The 20,434-nt window shown below is 40.1% G+C and overlaps 2 protein-coding genes across 2 annotated transcripts in view; both read left to right on the plus strand.

Moving 5' to 3' along the window:
- LOC140241557 (uncharacterized) overlaps positions 1-10,034 on the plus strand; it is a 28,473-nt gene extending 18,439 nt beyond the window's left edge. The window contains exons 3-6 of the mRNA XM_072321293.1: positions 845-1,048; positions 2,801-3,034; positions 4,382-4,463; positions 6,884-10,034. Coding sequence (XP_072177394.1) covers positions 845-1,048; positions 2,801-3,034; positions 4,382-4,463; positions 6,884-6,935 — 572 coding nt within the window. The 3' untranslated portion in view covers positions 6,936-10,034. The remainder of the gene's footprint in view (positions 1-844; positions 1,049-2,800; positions 3,035-4,381; positions 4,464-6,883) is intronic.
- A 3,449-nt stretch (positions 10,035-13,483) lies between these two features.
- On the plus strand, positions 13,484-17,668 carry LOC140241471 (uncharacterized). The gene has a single exon (XM_072321200.1). It carries the CDS (start codon positions 13,484-13,486, stop codon positions 17,666-17,668), a length of 4,185 nt encoding a protein of 1,394 aa, XP_072177301.1.
- Positions 17,669-20,434: the final 2,766 nt, after the last annotated feature.

The raw sequence follows: 20,434 nt of genomic DNA on the forward strand, positions 1-20,434 counted from the left end.
ACTTCGCGTGTTTCGGAATAATGAACCTTCAGTTTAACGAACACCATGTACGACAAAGTAGATGACCGTGTATGTTTTGTTGTGTGAAATAATTTGTTTTTGTTGTAGTTAAGCAAGTCGATAGGTAGTCGATAGTTCTTTAAAACTGTTTATTTGTTATTTATTTATTTATTTATTCATTCATTCATTCATTTATTTATTTATTTATTTATTTATTTATTTATTTATTTATTTATTTATTTATTTATGTGTGCTTTCAATGAGGCCCAAACATTGAGCTCGGATTACTGGGAATCATCCTGTATAGTAACTTGATTGTTTACTGTGTTTTTATGTATCCGTTCTCTTTCATAATGATTTGCTTACCTTCCATGTGCAAAATCAGCCATCAATTATGATGAACCATGAGTATATTTCTGAAAGTGATAATTGATGATTTGTTGTACCATGCAGAAACAATAAAATGAATCAGGTGCGAGTTTCTTCACTTTGTCTCCCTCTACAAATCGAATTTGTTAAGATCGCAACTGTTGATTTGTAAAATAATCAACATGTCGGAAAAAGGAACCAGTGGGACTCGAACCTGTCGTCTACTGAGTCCCACTGGTTCCTTTTTCTGACATGTTTGTTAATTTACAGATCAGCAGTTGCGATCTTAACAAATTCGATTTGTAGAGGGAGACAAAGTGAAGAAACTCGCACCTGGACCTTCACCCCTCTGAATAATATCTTTCTTTCTTTCAATAAAATAAATGAAATGAAATGAAATGAAAGTGATGGGATTTGTGATCATCCATTTTGTTTACAGATGAGAGACATTTAAACATTGATTATTCTCCCCCAGCTTCGCTGTTTTCCTGTAATCGGCCGCTAGAGGAATCCATCCCCTACACCGATGCAATTGACTTTGAGGACGAGTACCCTATGGGAAGTAACCTCACTATATCCTGCAAGTTTTCGGACATGCATGCCTACATCTATTGCGATGGAATCGGACTATGGAGGAACTGGCCAGACGGCACTTTGTTTATGGGCATCCCATGTCCCTGTAAGTAGTAAACATGCACATAATTATATTAGGTAGGACCTACTCTATGCAATACATGCATAATTAACCTCTTGTTTACGTCAGAATCTTTAACTCTCTTAATTTTCGCATCGAAATACTAGCCATCAAACTTTGATTATAAAATTTTAGGAGAATTGCATTTTTGTGAAGTCACAAGAAGTGCACACGTCATCTATCAACGTTAGACAAAAAAAAAAAAAATTATGCAACTAATATGTGGTCGTTGTTGTTGTTGTTATACCTGAGTTTGAAGTCTCTTGTCATTCACTTGTAAATATTTACGACTAGGCTATTATGTTCTTAGAATTAAGAAGAAGGTTAATAATATATATCAGACACAATTCAGACTGTATAATCACATTTCATTAACCGTTTTTTTGTTAATGTATTATCTGGCCAGCCCGGTTCGGTATCAGTAGACAGGAATCTCAGCTTGCGCATGCGCGCGCAGCTAGGCCACGGCCCCTCCAATACCGGCCAAGTCTTTTTTGGTGTCTATAAAGAGTGTCTCCTTTTTCGACTGAAACAAGAAAACAAAGTCATTCATAATGATTTCAAGCAATCATAACAAAAAATATAGCAAAGATTCTGGGCTTCATGTGAAGTACGATATATAATCCTTATGTATGTATATCTATTGTATAATTATAATTATTATAAATGTTATGATGCATAAAAGTATCTTACAGAGACAAGTCATTATATGTACATGATAAATGGCGTTTCCATCATATATCAGCATATAATACTCTTACATCATGGAATCCAGTTTACTTGTGTCCACGATTGTGCGTATTGTAGTTTCATCCCCCCCTTTTTTTTTCTCCCTAATTTGATGTCAGTTGACATTGGTTCATTTGATTTCGTTTTATATCTGTTTATAGTTTTGTTAATTCATTATTCGTTCTCTTATGTATTTTCTGAGGGTTCCATATCGTACAAACTTTGCTTTTTAGTGGGACCCTCTATTTTCATTCTCATCCTTATTATATATGTACATATGTATTCAAAAATGCAATTATGTTTTCTTCATTAATTCTTATCACAAGTCATGTACTTCGTTAATTTACTTTTCTTTTTTTTTTTGCAATTATTACAATATGTTCTGCTTATACACTGTATATAATGTTCTCTGTTTATTTGATGGAAATGAAAATAAATTTGAACTGTTAACTTTGAACTTTTATCTGCTGGCCCGTCATACGGGCCACTAAAATATCTAAATCTGACATGTTGATGACTCGTGATAAAAGCAAAACAATCAATTGTGAATCTTAGCTGTCCAATCGAGATACCAAAAAAGATAAATTTGGTGGAAGACACCAATTTTAGTGCCCCGGACCACCGGGCCACCGTTAATGTCTAGCCAGCCTGTATTGTGTTTGTACAGTGCTTTGGGAGAGTAATGTTGAATTTGAATGACTATTTTTGCGAATTTCAAATTCAATTCAAATTTTATTTCCAGTTACACGATTGTTATCGATACAGGTTCAAAGAAAACGAAACATACAATATTGTATCACAACAACAAAAATGAATATATAATATGAAGGTTATTGGTCAAAATTATTGCTTTAATAGAAGGAGGACGCAATTTTACTCGATACTGTTAACAGCGGATATATTGCTTTCCATGGTTCTTTGGATGGCCTTCATAATGTCAAGAGGTAACTTATTTTCAAGACACTTTCATTTTTCTCCTCCACCTCCCCCCTCCACAAACATCATCAGCTGCGGTAGAGTACTGCGGTCCGCCTACTTTTAACAACGATGACGTCGACCCAGACTTAACGTATTACAACGACAAACGTGATCGCTACCTCAACGGCGAAGAGATGACCTTGTTCTGTCGGTACTCTGCCAACAAGGCGCGCATTGCCTGTTACGGCGACGTGGACGGCGGCATTTGGGTATTTGTCTCGCTCTCGGTAGACAAGCTGGTTTGCTTGGAGAATCCTGTCTCTGGTATAGTGTGATTGTTGATACTGTAGTTTAATATGTTGTATAGTAACGCACACTTACTCAATACGCACATACAAAACACACACACATGCACACAGACACTTAAGCCAGCACGCACATACTTATAGGGTGTCCGTATGAAGTGCTCTGTGAGTACCAAAAGTCAAGAAACTGGAGAAAATTCTGAAATTGTGAGTTCTTTTTTTTTTTGTTGAAGGATGATCTGTCTTTATATCAAAAAAAAAAGAAGAAAGAAGAAGAAACATACGTTCAATTCGTTTCGAACTCTGCTGAAATTTCTAACTTTTAGTAGTACATGTAGTTGAGAAAAAAAATCGTATTCAGTTTTAGTGATTGGAACAGCACGTAAATATTCTATGATGATTTTAATCGAAAGATCTATCCACTTGAAAATTAATCTTTAATCACTTCAATGAATTATTGATATTGTCAATGATTAGACCAGTCAAACGTGTCCGATTGCCAGTTTGTAGGGTAAAATTGATAGTTGTTGGTATTTTGTCATCTTAAAATTATTAGTTTTATTGTCCCCAGTGGTTGTCACAGTTTATCATCTCTCCGTCCATTTATGAATCAATAGGTTTATAGATAAATAGATAGGTAAATAAGTAAGATGTAGTGAAAAATTATTAATGAGAGTCGGGTGTTTATCCATCCACGAGCAGAAGTCGTCAGAAAAAAATAAATAAATCCTCCAGCTGTTGAATTCTTACCAGACAGTAAACTTTTAATTGACACAATAATTGGCTCAGCTTTACATGAATCAAACAATCAGAAAGATAAATTATGAAGCTGCTGGTATGCAGTCAAACGTTCGGAAGGCTAGGTATATGTATTTAAACAACAGATAGGACAGTAGAACAAAACACGCTAACGTACTTCGTTATAATACAAATAAAAAGAAACAATTATGTCAAATAAAAATCAGATTGCATAATCCTGCCAGAAATCCTGCCAAAAAAATATGAGCAAGTCATGCTAAAATGTACTTTAATAATACAATAGGGGGTAAAACAGTGAAAGATGGAACAACTGTGTAATCTTATGAACTTTCACCAGATGATGCCATACAGATTCCCCAAAGACTTGAGAAGTAAACAGTTTATCCTCAATATGTGCGCACTCCATGTTTGACTGAATAGGAAGATCAATTGTCAATAAGTGTAGAAAATACCCGTGCCAAACTTTTTTTGCTCTAAACCTATTTGTTAAAAAGTTACGCCATTTTGATTAAGGAGAATTAATTTTTTTTTTGTGTGTGTGTTTATTTGTTTGTTTGTTTTGGTTCTGTGAATAAAGTGTTTCTAAAATCTCTTTCTAAATTCGCAGGGGGATTCAGAAATGCTGCCATCTACGGCGGCGTTTTTGTTGGCCTCACCGTCTTTTCTGCGATCCTCGCGTTTGTTGTTAGGTGGGTCAAGTTGAACGGAAGAGGGCGCTCTTTTTGGACATGCTGAAAAATAATATCCACACAAACTTGTTTGACTTCAACGCCTTGACAAGCCTATACCGTTTGTCTCAAAAAAAAAAAACAAAACTATACACTTTTAAAATGGCTGCCAAATAAGAAATATATGATTCTGGGGAAAAATGTTTATATGTATGGATAGCTTAGGGACTTTCATATGACACCAAAAAGTCTAAAAATAATTCATGCTTGAATGAGTACTGCTCTCTTTTGTAAAGGGTATGAAAATTAGGCTGCGCAAGAATTAGCCTTCCAATTTTGCGAGAGGTGAGTCCGTTGGAGCTTACACAACTGAAGTTGATATGATAAATTCGTGATCAATTGCAATCTGTGGGAAAAGATAAGGATAGTTATATACAGTATGGTTTCATCTTTCATATGACACCAAAGTGGTATTCTGTTACCATAAAAGAACGCTGCTGCGGTGTGAACTGAGGCCTCTCCATCTTTGGTTGTCAGTCCAAGACTCCACACTGCAAAATGTCCGGTGTTAAATATGAAATACCGAGCTGGTGTTAAATTTCCTGTGCTCATTCATGGTGTTAGATTAACACCTCCGGGTGTCATTTCAAAATATAAAACTGTTTTTTGAATAGTTTCTTAGTTACTGCACTTCTTGTTAATTTTGAACTTCAACAAGACGATAAAGAATTTTCCGATAAAGCACTTGATTTTTGAAAAAATGTGTAAACACATTTACACCACAGTAACACCAGTTGGTGTGGTCTCCTGTTGAAGCTGGACGGGTGTTATACCATTGAAATTAACACCACCAATATCAAATCAACACCATGCGGTGTCAGTATTGAATTAACTCTAGCCCAGTGTCAAAAATTTGAGCCACAGTGTCAAATTAACACCACGAAGTGCCAGGTGAACACTTTTTAACACCATCACAATACATTTTCTACACCTGTGGGTGTGGTCCTCTATTGAAGCTTGATCGGTGTTAGATTTAACACCCGTGGTGTTAAATCTAACACCGATGTTTTTACAGTGCAAGATGAATGAGGGCTGAGTAACAACTTACAGCTCTTAATTTATTCGTAATGTATCATGATCAAGTGACATACTGTTACACACTGTTAGTTTTTTAACATCACTGACTTTGAATAAAAACCTTCACCCCACATTGAACAATAAGCGTGTGTAACATGGAAATTGCAAAATGTAACATCACCTCATCCTGGCTCACATGGCTCACACATTACTGAGTCTACCAGGGAAATTTGCAATGCTACAATAAAACAATTTGCAACTGCGGTTCACTCATGCAAAATGGTTTGGTTTAGTAAACCATCATATTCATTCAGCAAACCCAAACTGATCGCAATTGATCACAAATTTATCATATCAACTTCAGTTTTATAAGCTCCAACGGACTCACCTGTAGCAAATTTTAAAGGCTAATTCCTGCGCAGCCTAAATCTCATACCCTTTACAAAAGTGAGCAGTGCTCATTCAAGCATATGAAAGTTGAGTCCATAAGCTATCCATACATATAAACTTTTTCCCCCAGAATCATATATTTCTTATTCGGAAGCCATTTGAAAAGTGTATATATATATTTTTTTTTTGTTGAGACACCCTGTTTTGAGCTTGTGTTAACCACTCGTCTGACTAAATCTAAAATCTGTCTAGAAGGCATTGTTTCCGTGTTAGTATATCTTGGACTCTTCTTATCAAGAAAACAGACGAGATGCAAGGAAATAATATTGAGTTTAAGTACGACACTCCACTGAATAGAATATAAACTTCGTGGCTCGAAATGTGAATCTTCGACTTAATACTCGAAACGTAGTTATGTCTATATACTCCGATCAAGATAATGAATTATTGCAAACAAAATAGCCCCAGACTCAGAGGACACGTGCATTTTTTTTTCAAAAGTGAAAACAGTCTTGAAGAATCTTTGAGCTGAAAAAAACCCCTCTCTCTTAAATTTCAAAGCTGAAGAGAAACAAGTAGGTTCACTAAGATATTAACATGACGGATATTACATTAGATATTATTAATAGATATTTTGAGATGTTAATGTCAACACATTTACTTATAGGAAATCATTAACAAGTATGTAACCTCAATGTCGATAACACCGTCATCAAGATTGGCCGTAACGATTAGAAGAGGGAGCCCTCTAATGCACTCTCTTAGAATTGCAATATAGAATGAGAAGATGCGGAACTAACTTTTTAGTTTGAGATCAATAATGTCATGAGCCAACATATTCTGAGAATATAGGCTGTTCGAGGAAACGATAGCCGTAGATGAGAATTGCGTAGAATAATGATAATATTTAAAATATGAAGTTACCAACATCATTATCAGATTTCAAACTTGTACGGCTATGTACCCTTTTGCAGGTCTATTCGAGCGTGCAGAGAGAAGGACGAATACCCTTGGACGCGTTTCTGAATCTGCGTGACAAATGGACCTACATCTGGACAGATTCACGAAGCCGCGTGGTCTACCGTATTTTATGGGATAGTGCCAAAATCGTTTATTGGTATAGTTCAACTATCCCTGGCAGTGTACAGCAGTATCGCTAGCAATAACCTATACGTTACATTTCATCCTTAAAGAAATTCATTTCACCATTATTTTTTTTTATTAAAAGTAAACGAAAGTATAGATGCATTGAATAATTTTACGGTCTAAGTAAAAGCAAGAATGATTTCGAATACAATACTATGCAATTATACGTCAGTTTGACAAGAGACTAACGTTCGACGACAAAAATAGTGGGATTAGATACTGATTACAATGGGTATAAAGTTTACATGTCATTTCCCCTCGATGGTGCTGTAAAATAGCGCCCTCGTCACTTTGCTTGGCTATAGAAAAATCTTGTTCAAGGAGACGGTGTTACTATTTTATACATTGTTAATAACACACTTGTTCAAAGACCGTCAAGGGAGGGAGAAGGACACTAACAAGACGTGCTTCCGCTTTTTGAATCTTTCAAAATTTCGGTGATAGCTAATGTTCGTCTCCAACTTGAGGTCGAGTTTGTTGTGTATATAGAAGCATGATAGATGAAGGCATGTCTAGCTCACAGTTTGTATATAAATATTGCTTATTAATCATCTGACTTTGTGGTACATTATCATTAAATATTTTCTATAGCACACGCAGTAGAATAACCCTTTTATCTGCAGTTGTCGTGATCATGGTCTTCATTAGTTGCGTTATTGATATTTTAACTGAAAACTTATTGCAGGTGATTACAAACGGGAGCATACCGAAAACTACTAAGCAACCTTTTTTTTTAATTCCTAAAGTTACGTCGCAAACGTCACATGACAAATTTCCATCCGAACTATTAGAATATCATATCTTGTTCAAGTTCAAGTTGATTTAATTTCGTTTCCAACAAAAAAATTAAAGAAACAGTGAAATGTTCGCGCATACAAAATTTTAATTATGTCACGAAATCATTTGTGATAAACATAATAGCATGTGATAAAGACACAGGTAAATTTTTAACAGAGATAAAAATAAATGCTATACGATTATGGTAAAGTTTCTCGTGGTCGTTTTGCTAGGCCATGAGAGTTCGTTTTTTAACGACAGCTGCAGGAAACGTCTGTGAAATCGCACAAAATTCATTCATTTAATACCAGCTTTTCGACTGATAAACACTTACCTATAAACAGAACTCCAGTATATTTAGTTGTGACCGTATAGGATATTCATGTAGACGCGGCTGAAAGGTACATTTTAGGCAGAGAGCAATACTGTGAGTGTTCATGATTTTAATAGCAGCTGATATATTTTTATGTTCTTATCATCTAAAGCGTTTCATGTGACTAATATAGGAAGCTTTAGATTTGCGACGCGGACGTTTTAGACGACAGTAGCGTTGGCCGTTCTCCTCTCTCCCTGCGTCGCGTTGCAAAGTAGCTTTAGATTGCGATAACACGCAACATAATAATACAAAGTAACAATAATGGCGCCCCCATAAGGTCATTGCAGCATGAGCTAGCTCTCTGCGTTGTTTGAGCGTACGTAAAAATGGCCCAGAACCGACCATGAAAACTCAGACGACGCGAGATTGATTTTGTTGATGAGCTATTTTGCGCATGCAAAGAACAGGACCGGTCCTCCTCCTCCCCCGAACGTCCGCGTCGCGAAAATCTAAAGCTCCCTAATGTGAACGAAAGGGTGTTTCTGCTGTGTTGGTGTAATTATACCTTTGATCACGACACGTACAAGATCTAGTCATTATAACGTTAAATCTAACACATGAAGACGTCGTGTATTTGTCGGTGTATGGAATTCAGAGAGAGAATAACTCGTATATGCTGTGTTGCACATTAATAAAGGTATTAATGATTTCACCGTAGCATAAACAAGCGCAAAAGTGTATACTGTACATGCAACTGTTTGGTAATATTTTACGATCATGTACACAGCTGTGTGGAAATCGAGATACAGAATTGAAAGCAGTTAAATTGCTGCTCACCCATTTATCCATACACCAGTCTTCATGTTTTGAAAACACCATATCACCGCGACAAAATCTTTGTAGTCGTCTTTATCGGTGGCAATGGTAATTTTCTTCACAAAAAAGCCAACTTTGCTCATCACCTCGGCAAAAGGGATATATATATATATATACATTTTGCTCTTCTGTGAGAAAAGCAAATAAAAAAAAAACTGATCGAATCAGCTTATAATAGCTTTGTCAAAAATAGACAAAATAGTCCATTTTAGCAGAGAATATTGTAGTAACCAATTTTACCCTCCAAAGTTACTTTCGTTCAAACTTCCATAGAGCATGGACGCTATGATTACAGTGATTATACATTTTAATTTTGAATCAATGTTATATTACATGTGTGTTGATAAAGGCATGATGTAACGAAAGATATATGACTCGATTAATGTGCATACATTTTGAATGAGCATTCTTCATTTTAAGAAAAAAACTCAGCGGTAGAATTGTGTTTCAGGCCTCAAAATATCAGCAGAAGTATATTTTCTGTCGATACGTTAAAAAAAAATTGAAGAAATGTCATTACTTTTCAATCTGTAGTCCTTCAAAGATTGTATTTGAGCTGACAAACGCCGTCTACCTCTTTCTCTCTCGGTCTACTTTTGCTCAAACTTTGTGGGACTGCATATTGGAAAATAAATGACATTTCTTCAATTGCATTTCATGGTTAGACAGGAATGATACTTCTGTATGACAAAACGAAGTCCTAATTACATCTTTTCCCCTGTATGCCCCCTAAAAAGGGGGAAAATGAAAGGCAGACAAACATCACTACTATAAAATCTGGGTTATGATCACGTAAAATACGCCCTCTATCGGTCATTCAGCTAATGGCGTCAGTTTTTCGCCCATGAGCGTACTACGCGAAATCGCGAGAGTAAGCCCTCTTAGCGTAGCTTCTATACTCTTTGATCTATAGTGCTTCACGATAGTGAGAACATTAAATATTGTGCAGTCAATTACATGTACTTCAAACGAGTTTGCATTCAAACGATTTTATGAGCGTGACAAGTGTTTCAATGTTCACGTCAATGCTGGATATATTAGTGTGATGGCTTTACCTCTGTGAGTGCGTATAAATATAGGCCTAATTATGTTACTGCATGCAATTGCCTCTTATTCATGAATCATTTGTCAATTTTTCTTTGGAATGCATTGCAAGCAATTGAGGACGAGATGAACAGGTTCGTGATGCTGGACAACTCATCCAAAAAGACTTACGATACAGGGCACTTTCATTGGTTGGGGCATAAGATACAACACAAAACCACCAAAGCTTCAAGCAACCGTTTTTATTGGCTACCCTTCGTTCTGTACTGTGGACTTTCTTATGCCGAATGAGTCTGTCACATCTTCGCTACTTTTCTGGTGATGCCCCAATGAAGTGTCTGCATAACATGATTTCAAAACGTTACTAATAACCTGATACGGTGCTGCAAGAGGACTTTGAAGAACATATACAACCAAACAACATTAGAACCTCCGCGCTCAAAATGTACTTACGAGTATGTAGATTTTAACATCGGTAGATCTAAAGAAAACGACGAGGACACCCATTTGCTTCCGAAGGATCGATTTTGGGAAAATTATTTAAGTAAGATTCACTACCGATGAAAATGCTTAAAATCATATAAAGATCAGGAAAGTTGTGTGAAATTTTCGAAGTCACTCATTTTCACAAAACAGTGCTTAAACAGTCGATATGAATAAGCAAATGAGTGAGCTGATGATCTCGTCGCCTTACAGCTTGGTGTTTGTTTTGTCTTTTGTTTGTTTGGTTGGTTGGTTAGTTGTTTGGTTGTTGTTGTTGTTGTTGTTGTTGTTGTTGTTGTTGTTGTTGTTGTTGTTGTTGTTGTTGTTGTTGTTGTTTTGTTTGTTTTTTTTAACGTGGGTAACCACTGAGGTTTCGGAAATTGCAACGTACTCGTGCCGAGTAGAGTCTACTGAGGTCCCCAACATCAGAATTGGCTTCAATACTTAAAAGTTGGCCTTGCATTGTAAACAACACTGAACGCGGCTGTTTGCGTGTGAAGTTGTGAACGTAAATCTTTACTGACGCCGAGACCCATTTGCATGATGAAGATGATTAAAAAATATCTGCAGTAAGAGTTGCCTTTTTTTAATAAATATTTTCAATACCAATTCTTCTGTTGATCAAAAATTGTTATAGCTCGATTTTACAACTCATAGAGCAGACATACAGCCACATCTGCAGTATTTAATGATGGAAAATATAAATTGGTCACACACTGACTGTTCCATATCATAATTTCCGAAGACACCTGCTCTGAAATTATTAAAAGAAAGCTCTGTGCGATAAGGGAGGTAACAAAATCTGGATTGCACGTCATTTCTTTTCCCCGTATTATGCATAATAGAACTTAACGGCGAACATTGTGGTAGAGTTTCGTAGACTTTGTTGGTAAGGAGATTTAGAGGCTTGGATAGACAGGAAAAGAGAGTGTCATGATATGACATATTTTGTATTTGTCACGTAATAATTTGTCTCATTGTACTACTGTTTATTAGGTAGCTCATGTAAGAAATTGATGTTATCGCAATGGTTACAAAAGAAGTGTAGCTTTAAAGACAAAAGCTTGCATCAAAATAACCATATAAGGAGATGTTGCGATGCACAATCAAAGTAAAAGAGAGTGATTTGGAATTAAATGTTTTGGGGATAAGTAAACCCTATATGACGTCAAAATACGAGGAAAGGGTATCCCTGGTAGTATGCCTCATACTAACTGGTATGTGGACGTCATTCACGACGTCAAACACAAGTTTCTAGCTAGGTCAAAACAGGACCACTTCAAAGAATTTTGGTTTCTGTAGACAGGAAGTGGTGACGTCAAGCAGAGGCTGACCAATGCAAAATGAGATACTCAGGAAAGTTTTGACAGACAGAAAACGCCAACCAATAAGAAAAGGGGGCAGGACTTCTGTGAAAACTTTCTAGGAAGTCACTTCATTTAATTAATTTTACATGGAGACCTATGGTCCAAAAAATGTATAAATATGCAGTGTTTGGGCATAAAATTCAGATGCCACATTATTTGCGGAACACTCAGGACCAGGCTACGGTACTTCGAGATTGCGAAGTTAGAGAGTAGCAGAGTGTTATTTGGAATCAGTGTGATTCAGGGATTGTTGCATTTCGGCTTGGACAGCCTGACCGTCCAGAAGAGAAGCTAGGAGGATTCGAGTGTAAACACCAACAACTGTTGTAAGTACACGATCATTTAATTGAAGTTGTTTATGCCTTGTAAGTTCCTATGTAATTCCCGATATTGCATTGTATGTGTGATGTTTGTATGTCAAACCGAATTTTAATTGCATTGTTAAAGAAATAGAGAATTAGAACAACGCTTAGATTTTAATGGGCTGATTAATCACCCCTATTCAACAATGAAAGATAATGATCCATGGTGAAACATTATTATGGAAATTATGTGTGGCTAATCAATGTTAATATGATGGAATATACAATCATATGTTTTGTTGAAGTTATATGAATAGAATCAGGAATAACCAAAGACCACAAATTATAAGGGAGGTATCATGTTATTAAATTAACAGGGTGTTTAGGGTTCCAGGGAGAGAGCCACCGTTTAGGGCTCCAGCGAGGACCAAGTTTAGGGTTCCAGAGAGGACCAGAAGTAAGGGGAGACGACCCGCTACTTCAGGCAGGGCATCGTCGACAACCTAGAGCAACCAAGCACGGGAGCTTCTAGAATAAACCAACGGGCAGAGCAACCAAGCTCAAGACAAGTGGAATTGGATATCTGTATTCAAGTTTGTACGATGTTATTATTGTAAATGACCACAATTTGAGACCAGTATAATAAATCTTATTGCTTGTTATATTGTAAGAACACTGTGTGATTGGCTACTTCTTTCGAGGCACTGTAGTTGCACAAGTCGAAAGAGTTGAATGAGTGAATGGTCTGCTAACAATCTGCTGCATTTAGAGAAAGTCAACCTTTGACTATAGAAAAGATCCCAGTCGCAGGGAGGACTTTCGCTCCCCACATTCAGAGGAAAGTCCCCTGTGACAAGAATTGGTGGAGAACCCGGGCAGCAATTGTTAAAAGTTAATAACTAGACCAGTCAACTAATGTGCAACTGACAACTCGAAACAAGAAGCCAAAGGTTAGACCGCCAGTGGCCACTTGCCTGGCCAGTGAGAGTTAGGCTCAAGGTCCAGCGTCTTAAGGTCAGATTACATTGAGTGATTGTTGCTATAGTAACGTGACTGTACATTGCAATGGATGTGTATTCTCAACTCATAAAACTGGGGAAGGAGGCAGGGCTGACAGGCAAGGAATTGGTCGATTTTGCTAGGGATGAAAAGGAGAAACTAGACTTGAAGGAAGAAAAGCTCAGAGAGGAGCAACAAAAAGAAAGAGAGGAACGACAAAAGGAAAGAGAGGAACGACAAAAAGAAAGGGAACATTTGAAAGAAATGAAAGAGCTGGAGCTGCAAATTGCAGCAGCCAGACCTAGGAATGATTCCCCTAGTAATGGCATGAAAAAGGTGAAATTACCTCTTTTCAATGAGAAGACAGATGACTTAGATTCCTATCTATGCAGATTTGAGAGATATGCGGAGAGCATGGGATGGGCCAGAACTCAGTGGGCCCTACCCCTCAGTACGCTGTTGACGGGCAAAGGCCTGGAAGTGTATTCCCGAATGCCGTCAGAACTTGCAAATGATTACGATGAATTAAAGGCCGCCTTACTCCAAAGGTATGAGTTGAACGAAGAGGGATTTAGAGCTAAATTCCGGAGCTCGCAGGTAGAGCCTGGCGAGACTCACAGTCAGTTAGCCGAGAGGCTGAAGCGCTATCTCTTGCGTTGGTTAGAGTTAGCTGGTTTTAGGGCTGAGTTTGATGACCTAATTCAACTGATGATAATGGATCAAATTTATGCCAGGAGCTCGAAAGAGCTAAAGCAGTTTGTCCGCGAGAGACATCCGGCAAACTTAGATGAAATGACGAAGCTAGCGGATCAATACAGTCAGGCCCACCCCCATAAGGAACAAAAGAACCACTCCTACAAAGACCAAAAGCGACCTGACAAGGGTCAAAGTCAGGGTCATTTGGCTTCCAAATTCAGTGGCCCACAAGGAAATAAGGGGTCAAGTGGTTGTTATGTTTGTGGGAAGGCAGGTCATTTGGCTCGAAACTGCCAGGCCAAAACGAATAGTCCGAGACCAAACCGGGCTGCTGCTTTGGATGAAATGAAGGGGTCTGAGGAGAAGACTAGTCAGGACCGAAAGGGGGCTGCCTGTATTGAGGCTAACACCGTTAGATATGAAACGGCAAGACAGCCGGGCTCGTATGTGAAGCTAGCTTCGGGGGATGAAATACCCCTCCTCGAGGCAGGATGCTCTTCGGGAGTCAGACCATCAGGTGTGAACATGCCTGTTCTTCAGGGAAAAGTAGGAGGGCATGTAGTGTCCGTTCTAAGGGACAGTGGCTGTAGTACAGCCGTAGTAAAGTCAGTGTTTGTTAGAACCCCTCAGATTGTTGCAGGGCAGAAGAAGAGGGTGGTTTTGATAGACGGGACTGTCAGAGAATTCCCCATTGCTAGGGTATGGGTAGACACGCCTTTCTACACTGGGGAAGTGGAAGCTCTGGTTATGGAAGACCCAATGTATGAGCTTATTTTGGGGAATATTCCCGGGGTCAGGGACCAAACCAATCCCGATCCACAGTGGTCACTTGATAGTGACGAGGTAGTGGTAAAGGAGGAAGAGATGGTAGAATCATCCGAGGGAGGGGCGGTAGAGACACGTGGCCAGAAAGCGCAAAGTGCGAAACCCCTCAAACCACTGCCGACAGCAAGTGCACTCTCACTCGCGACGAGTAAAGGTGAGTATGAAGCAGCGCAAAAGGCTGACCCGACGCTTGCGAAAGCTTGGCGAGCAGCGGAGAGTGGTCAGAAAACGACCACAAGCAAAGGAAATGAGAGCAAGTTTCTCGTGCATCGAGGCCTGCTCTATCGCGAATTCCAATCTACAAAATTGGAATATGGCAAGCCAGTTCGACAATTGGCCGTACCGAGCGCATACCGTGATGGATTAATGGCGCTTGCCCATGATGGCATAATGTCTGGGCACCTAAAAACGCAGAAAACACTCGACCGATTACAGCAAAGCTTCTATTGGCCAGGTATGGGAGATGACGTCCGGCGATATTGCATATCATGTGATATCTGTCAGCGCACCGTGAATAAGGGGAGCGTGGGTCGCGTGCCGCTCGCGAGCATGCCGCTCACTGATACTCCGTTCAAGCGCGTGGCGATTGACCTCGTAGGACCTTTTGACCCCAAGACCGATCGTGGGAATCGGTATGTTTTGACGCTGGTCGATTATGCAACTCGCTACCCAGAAGCTATTGCATTACAGAGCATTGAAACCGAGCGAGTGGCTGAGGCGCTTGTCGAGATGTTTAGCCGCTTAGGTTTGCCAGACGAGATTCTCTCTGATAGAGGGGCGCAGTTCACTTCTGAGCTAATGAGGGAGTTAGGGCGTTTGCTGTCCGTAAAGCAGCTTAACACAACTCCGTACCATCCCATGTGCAATGGGTTGGTTGAGAGATTCAACGGAACTCTCAAAGCCATGCTGCGACGAATGAGTGCGGAGCGACCCAAAGATTGGGACCGTTATTTACCGGCATTGTTGTTCGCGTATCGGGAGGTACCACAAGCTAGCCTTAGCTTTAGTCCGTTTGAGCTGCTGTATGGCAGGACTGTACGTGGACCTCTCTCCCTGATTAAGACAATCTGGGAAGCGGAAACAGTCGACGAAGAGGTCAAAACAACATATGAGTATGTTGTGGACCTGCGAGCGAGACTCGAGGAGACTTGCAAAGTGGCGCATGAGGAGCTCAAGCGCGCATCGAAAAGATATGCCAAGTACTATGACGCAAAGGCGCGTGACAGGAAGTTTCAGGTTGGCGATAAAGTGCTCATTATAAGGCCAACGAGCGCAAGCAAACTCCTGATGCAATGGCAGGGACCGTATACGGTCACAGGCACACTAGGGCGATGTGATGTGAGAGTGGAGGTCAATGGCAAGGTCAAGACCTACCATGTTAACCTCTTGAAGAAGTATGTTGACCGTGCGCGAAGTAGGGACAATGAAGTCCAAGCGAATGCCATCTCCGTAGTCGAAGAGGAGGTCGAACCCGATCTCGATCGACCGTGCATAGGACTGCCCGCCTTATCGCAGAATGAGAGCATGGCTGACGTGGTGATAGATGCGGAACTGACCGAGTCACAAGCGGCGGAGGTAACCAATCTGCTAACTCAGTTTGATTCGCAATTAACCGATGTACCAGGGCGAACAAACGCGATGGAATGCTCAGTGACACTCACTACCGCTGACCCCGTGGTAAGCAAGCCGTATCCCCTACCACAATCTATGCAAGCTGCGGTAAAAGCAGAATTGAGCGAAATGCTGAAGATGGGCGTGATAGAGAAATCACGATCCAAGTACGCGTCACCGATCGTACTAGTGAAAAAGAAGGACGGAAGTAACAGATTTTGCGTCGACTACCGCAAATTGAATGCTATAACTGTGTTCGATCCAGAACCTATTCCGATTGCTGACACTCTCCTGGCGAAGCTGTCAAGAGGTAAGTACTTCTCGAAGTTCGACCTCAGCAAGGGGTATTGGCAGATACCCATGGCCGAGTCTGATAAGGAGAAAACAGCATTTGTCACCGCTGAAGGCCTGTTTCACTTCACCGTGCTGCCGTTTGGTATGGTGAATGCACCAGCTACCTTCTCACGGCTGATGCGAGAAGTGCTGTTTGGACTCGACAATGTAGTGAACTACATCGACGATATCCTTGTGTTCTCCGAGACCTGGGAAGAACACTTGGATTCCTTGCAAGCTGTACTCTCGAGGCTTGCAGATGCTGGGTTGACCGCGAAGCCAAGTAAATGTCATGTGGGCTTCAAGACGCTCGACTTTCTAGGGCATGTCGTAGGTGGCGGCACGCTGAAGCCTCACCCCGAGAAAGTAGAGCAGATCTTGCAGGCGGAGGTGCCGCAAACAAAGCGGGAGGTACGCGCGTTTCTAGGGCTAGCTGGGTATTACCGCAAGTTCATACCCAACTTCGCAGCTATCGCCGCACCGCTGTCGGACTTAACAAAGAAAGACAGAGCCAACCGCGTAGACTGGGGACCCCTGGAAGAGCAGGCGTTCAACACGCTGAAGTCCCGACTGACTTCATCCCCCATACTCCATCTTCCAGACCATGAATCCCCGTTCATACTGGCGACCGACGCGTCTGACGTAGGCATCGGCGCAGTACTGATGCAGCGCGTAGAGGGAGAGAAGTTCCCTATCGCATACATCAGCCGGAAGTTGTCAGACACAGAGCGACGGTATGCCGTCATAGAGCGAGAGTGCCTCGCAATTGCATGGGCAGTAAAAAAGTTCGATGTTTACCTATATGGGAGAGAGTTTGAACTTGAGGTGGATCATCGTCCCCTCATGTACATTGCCAAGGCTAAGTTGCAAAACAACCGAGTCTTGCGCTGGGCACTTGCCCTCCAATCCTACCGCTACCACGTGACCGCTGTCAAGGGAACAGATAACGTTGGGGCAGACTTCCTTAGCCGATGTCCAGAGTAAGAGGGGCATGTTTACCCATAGCAAGGGGGTTATCGAATGTTGATATTGTCATGTGTATGTACGGACAAATTAATTTCATACGTGAAAATACTATTGTAGATAGCAGTACTATCTTGAAATGGGGGGTTGTGTCATGATATGACATATTTTGTATTTGTCACGTAATAATTTGTCTCATTGTACTACTGTTTATTAGGTAGCTCATGTAAGAAATTGATGTTATCGCAATGGTTACAAAAGAAGTGTAGCTTTAAAGACAAAAGCTTGCATCAAAATAACCATATAAGGAGATGTTGCGATGCACAATCAAAGTAAAAGAGAGTGATTTGGAATTAAATGTTTTGGGGATAAGTAAACCCTATATGACGTCAAAATACGAGGAAAGGGTATCCCTGGTAGTATGCCTCATACTAACTGGTATGTGGACGTCATTCACGACGTCAAACACAAGTTTCTAGCTAGGTCAAAACAGGACCACTTCAAAGAATTTTGGTTTCTGTAGACAGGAAGTGGTGACGTCAAGCAGAGGCTGACCAATGCAAAATGAGATACTCAGGAAAGTTTTGACAGACAGAAAACGCCAACCAATAAGAAAAGGGGGCAGGACTTCTGTGAAAACTTTCTAGGAAGTCACTTCATTTAATTAATTTTACATGGAGACCTATGGTCCAAAAAATGTATAAATATGCAGTGTTTGGGCATAAAATTCAGATGCCACATTATTTGCGGAACACTCAGGACCAGGCTACGGTACTTCGAGATTGCGAAGTTAGAGAGTAGCAGAGTGTTATTTGGAATCAGTGTGATTCAGGGATTGTTGCATTTCGGCTTGGACAGCCTGACCGTCCAGAAGAGAAGCTAGGAGGATTCGAGTGTAAACACCAACAACTGTTGTAAGTACACGATCATTTAATTGAAGTTGTTTATGCCTTGTAAGTTCCTATGTAATTCCCGATATTGCATTGTATGTGTGATGTTTGTATGTCAAACCGAATTTTAATTGCATTGTTAAAGAAATAGAGAATTAGAACAACGCTTAGATTTTAATGGGCTGATTAATCACCCCTATTCAACAATGAAAGATAATGATCCATGGTGAAACATTATTATGGAAATTATGTGTGGCTAATCAATGTTAATATGATGGAATATACAATCATATGTTTTGTTGAAGTTATATGAATAGAATCAGGAATAACCAAAGACCACAAATTATAAGGGAGGTATCATGTTATTAAATTAACAGGGTGTTTAGGGTTCCAGGGAGAGAGCCACCGTTTAGGGCTCCAGCGAGGACCAAGTTTAGGGTTCCAGAGAGGACCAGAAGTAAGGGGAGACGACCCGCTACTTCAGGCAGGGCATCGTCGACAACCTAGAGCAACCAAGCACGGGAGCTTCTAGAATAAACCAACGGGCAGAGCAACCAAGCTCAAGACAAGTGGAATTGGATATCTGTATTCAAGTTTGTACGATGTTATTATTGTAAATGACCACAATTTGAGACCAGTATAATAAATCTTATTGCTTGTTATATTGTAAGAACACTGTGTGATTGGCTACTTCTTTCGAGGCACTGTAGTTGCACAAGTCGAAAGAGTTGAATGAGTGAATGGTCTGCTAACAATCTGCTGCATTTAGAGAAAGTCAACCTTTGACTATAGAAAAGATCCCAGTCGCAGGGAGGACTTTCGCTCCCCACATTCAGAGGAAAGTCCCCTGTGACAGAGAGCTTGTGATAGCTTGAGAGAGGTGGGGGGGGGGGGGACAGGGAATGAGAAGGAAAGAGTCTTTCTACATCAGCTCTCTGATGAAATTGATGTGTCCCTCCCAGATAATCTCTTATATGCGCCAATATCGATTCGTTACTTGGTCATCGCTCGGAGGCCGCCTCCCCATGGAATCAAGGCCAACCGGTATGGGGACGAGACTGATGGCTAAAGTGTTCTCTACCCACGGCGCCGCAGAAGTACACCAAAGTGATACACATATCTGAGGAGTCAACATGAGCAATTGCCCCCTTTGTTTTCTTCACGCAATAAAATAAAGTCACTTGGATTCGCCTTCACCCCGTACGCTTGGTGTGTCTGTGTGTGCGTGTGTGTGGGCTGTGAAAAACCCTTTTATTGTTATATTTCTTACACCCCCCCCCCCCATATAGATTCCTCATAACATTAGTGAATTTAGTGAACAGACAAAGGTGCGATGGTGCACAAAGTGAAAACATGGTGCCGTACTCATTATTCACTGAATGCGAAATCTCGTTTCATTACACGAATGAAAACTATTCACTATTTGTTTTGTTAAAACACATATGACAACAATGAGTATGATATTATTAAATGGCCTGATATAAAAAACAACGATCTTAATGAGGAGGCGAAACTCGGAACTGGAACTTACGTGAAGAAGTCAATATTATGTAGCAATGAACATACAGCGTTGGGAACAGCATAATGCTCTTTCCAGAAGTGCAGGACGGCATAATATTTGCCGCAGGTCTAATGTGTGTTGTTGTTGGTTTTTTTTTTTTTTTTTTTTTTTTTTTTACCTGAATGTCATGTGATTAGATGAAGTGAGTAAATGTGTCATGGTATGACCCACACACGGGGATATCAATGCGATGAAAAACACAGAAACAGAAACACATTGTTTGAGTGCATGTCTATATCCGCATTATAACTTACGCGGATACACGCTCTCAAATAATGTGTTTGCTTGTTTATAAGAGACAATAGAATATACCTGTAGTTACAATGTGTACATTGG

The sequence above is a fragment of the Diadema setosum genome, chromosome 18, assembly GCF_964275005.1.
Source record: "Diadema setosum chromosome 18, eeDiaSeto1, whole genome shotgun sequence".
Taxonomy (NCBI): Eukaryota; Metazoa; Echinodermata; class Echinoidea; order Diadematoida; family Diadematidae; genus Diadema; species Diadema setosum.

What these genes read in the sequence shown, in the direction of transcription:
- LOC140241471 (XM_072321200.1), top strand. Translation starts at nt 13,484, where the DNA reads ATGAAAGAGCTGGAGCTGCAAATTGCAGCAGCCAGACCTAGGAATGAT.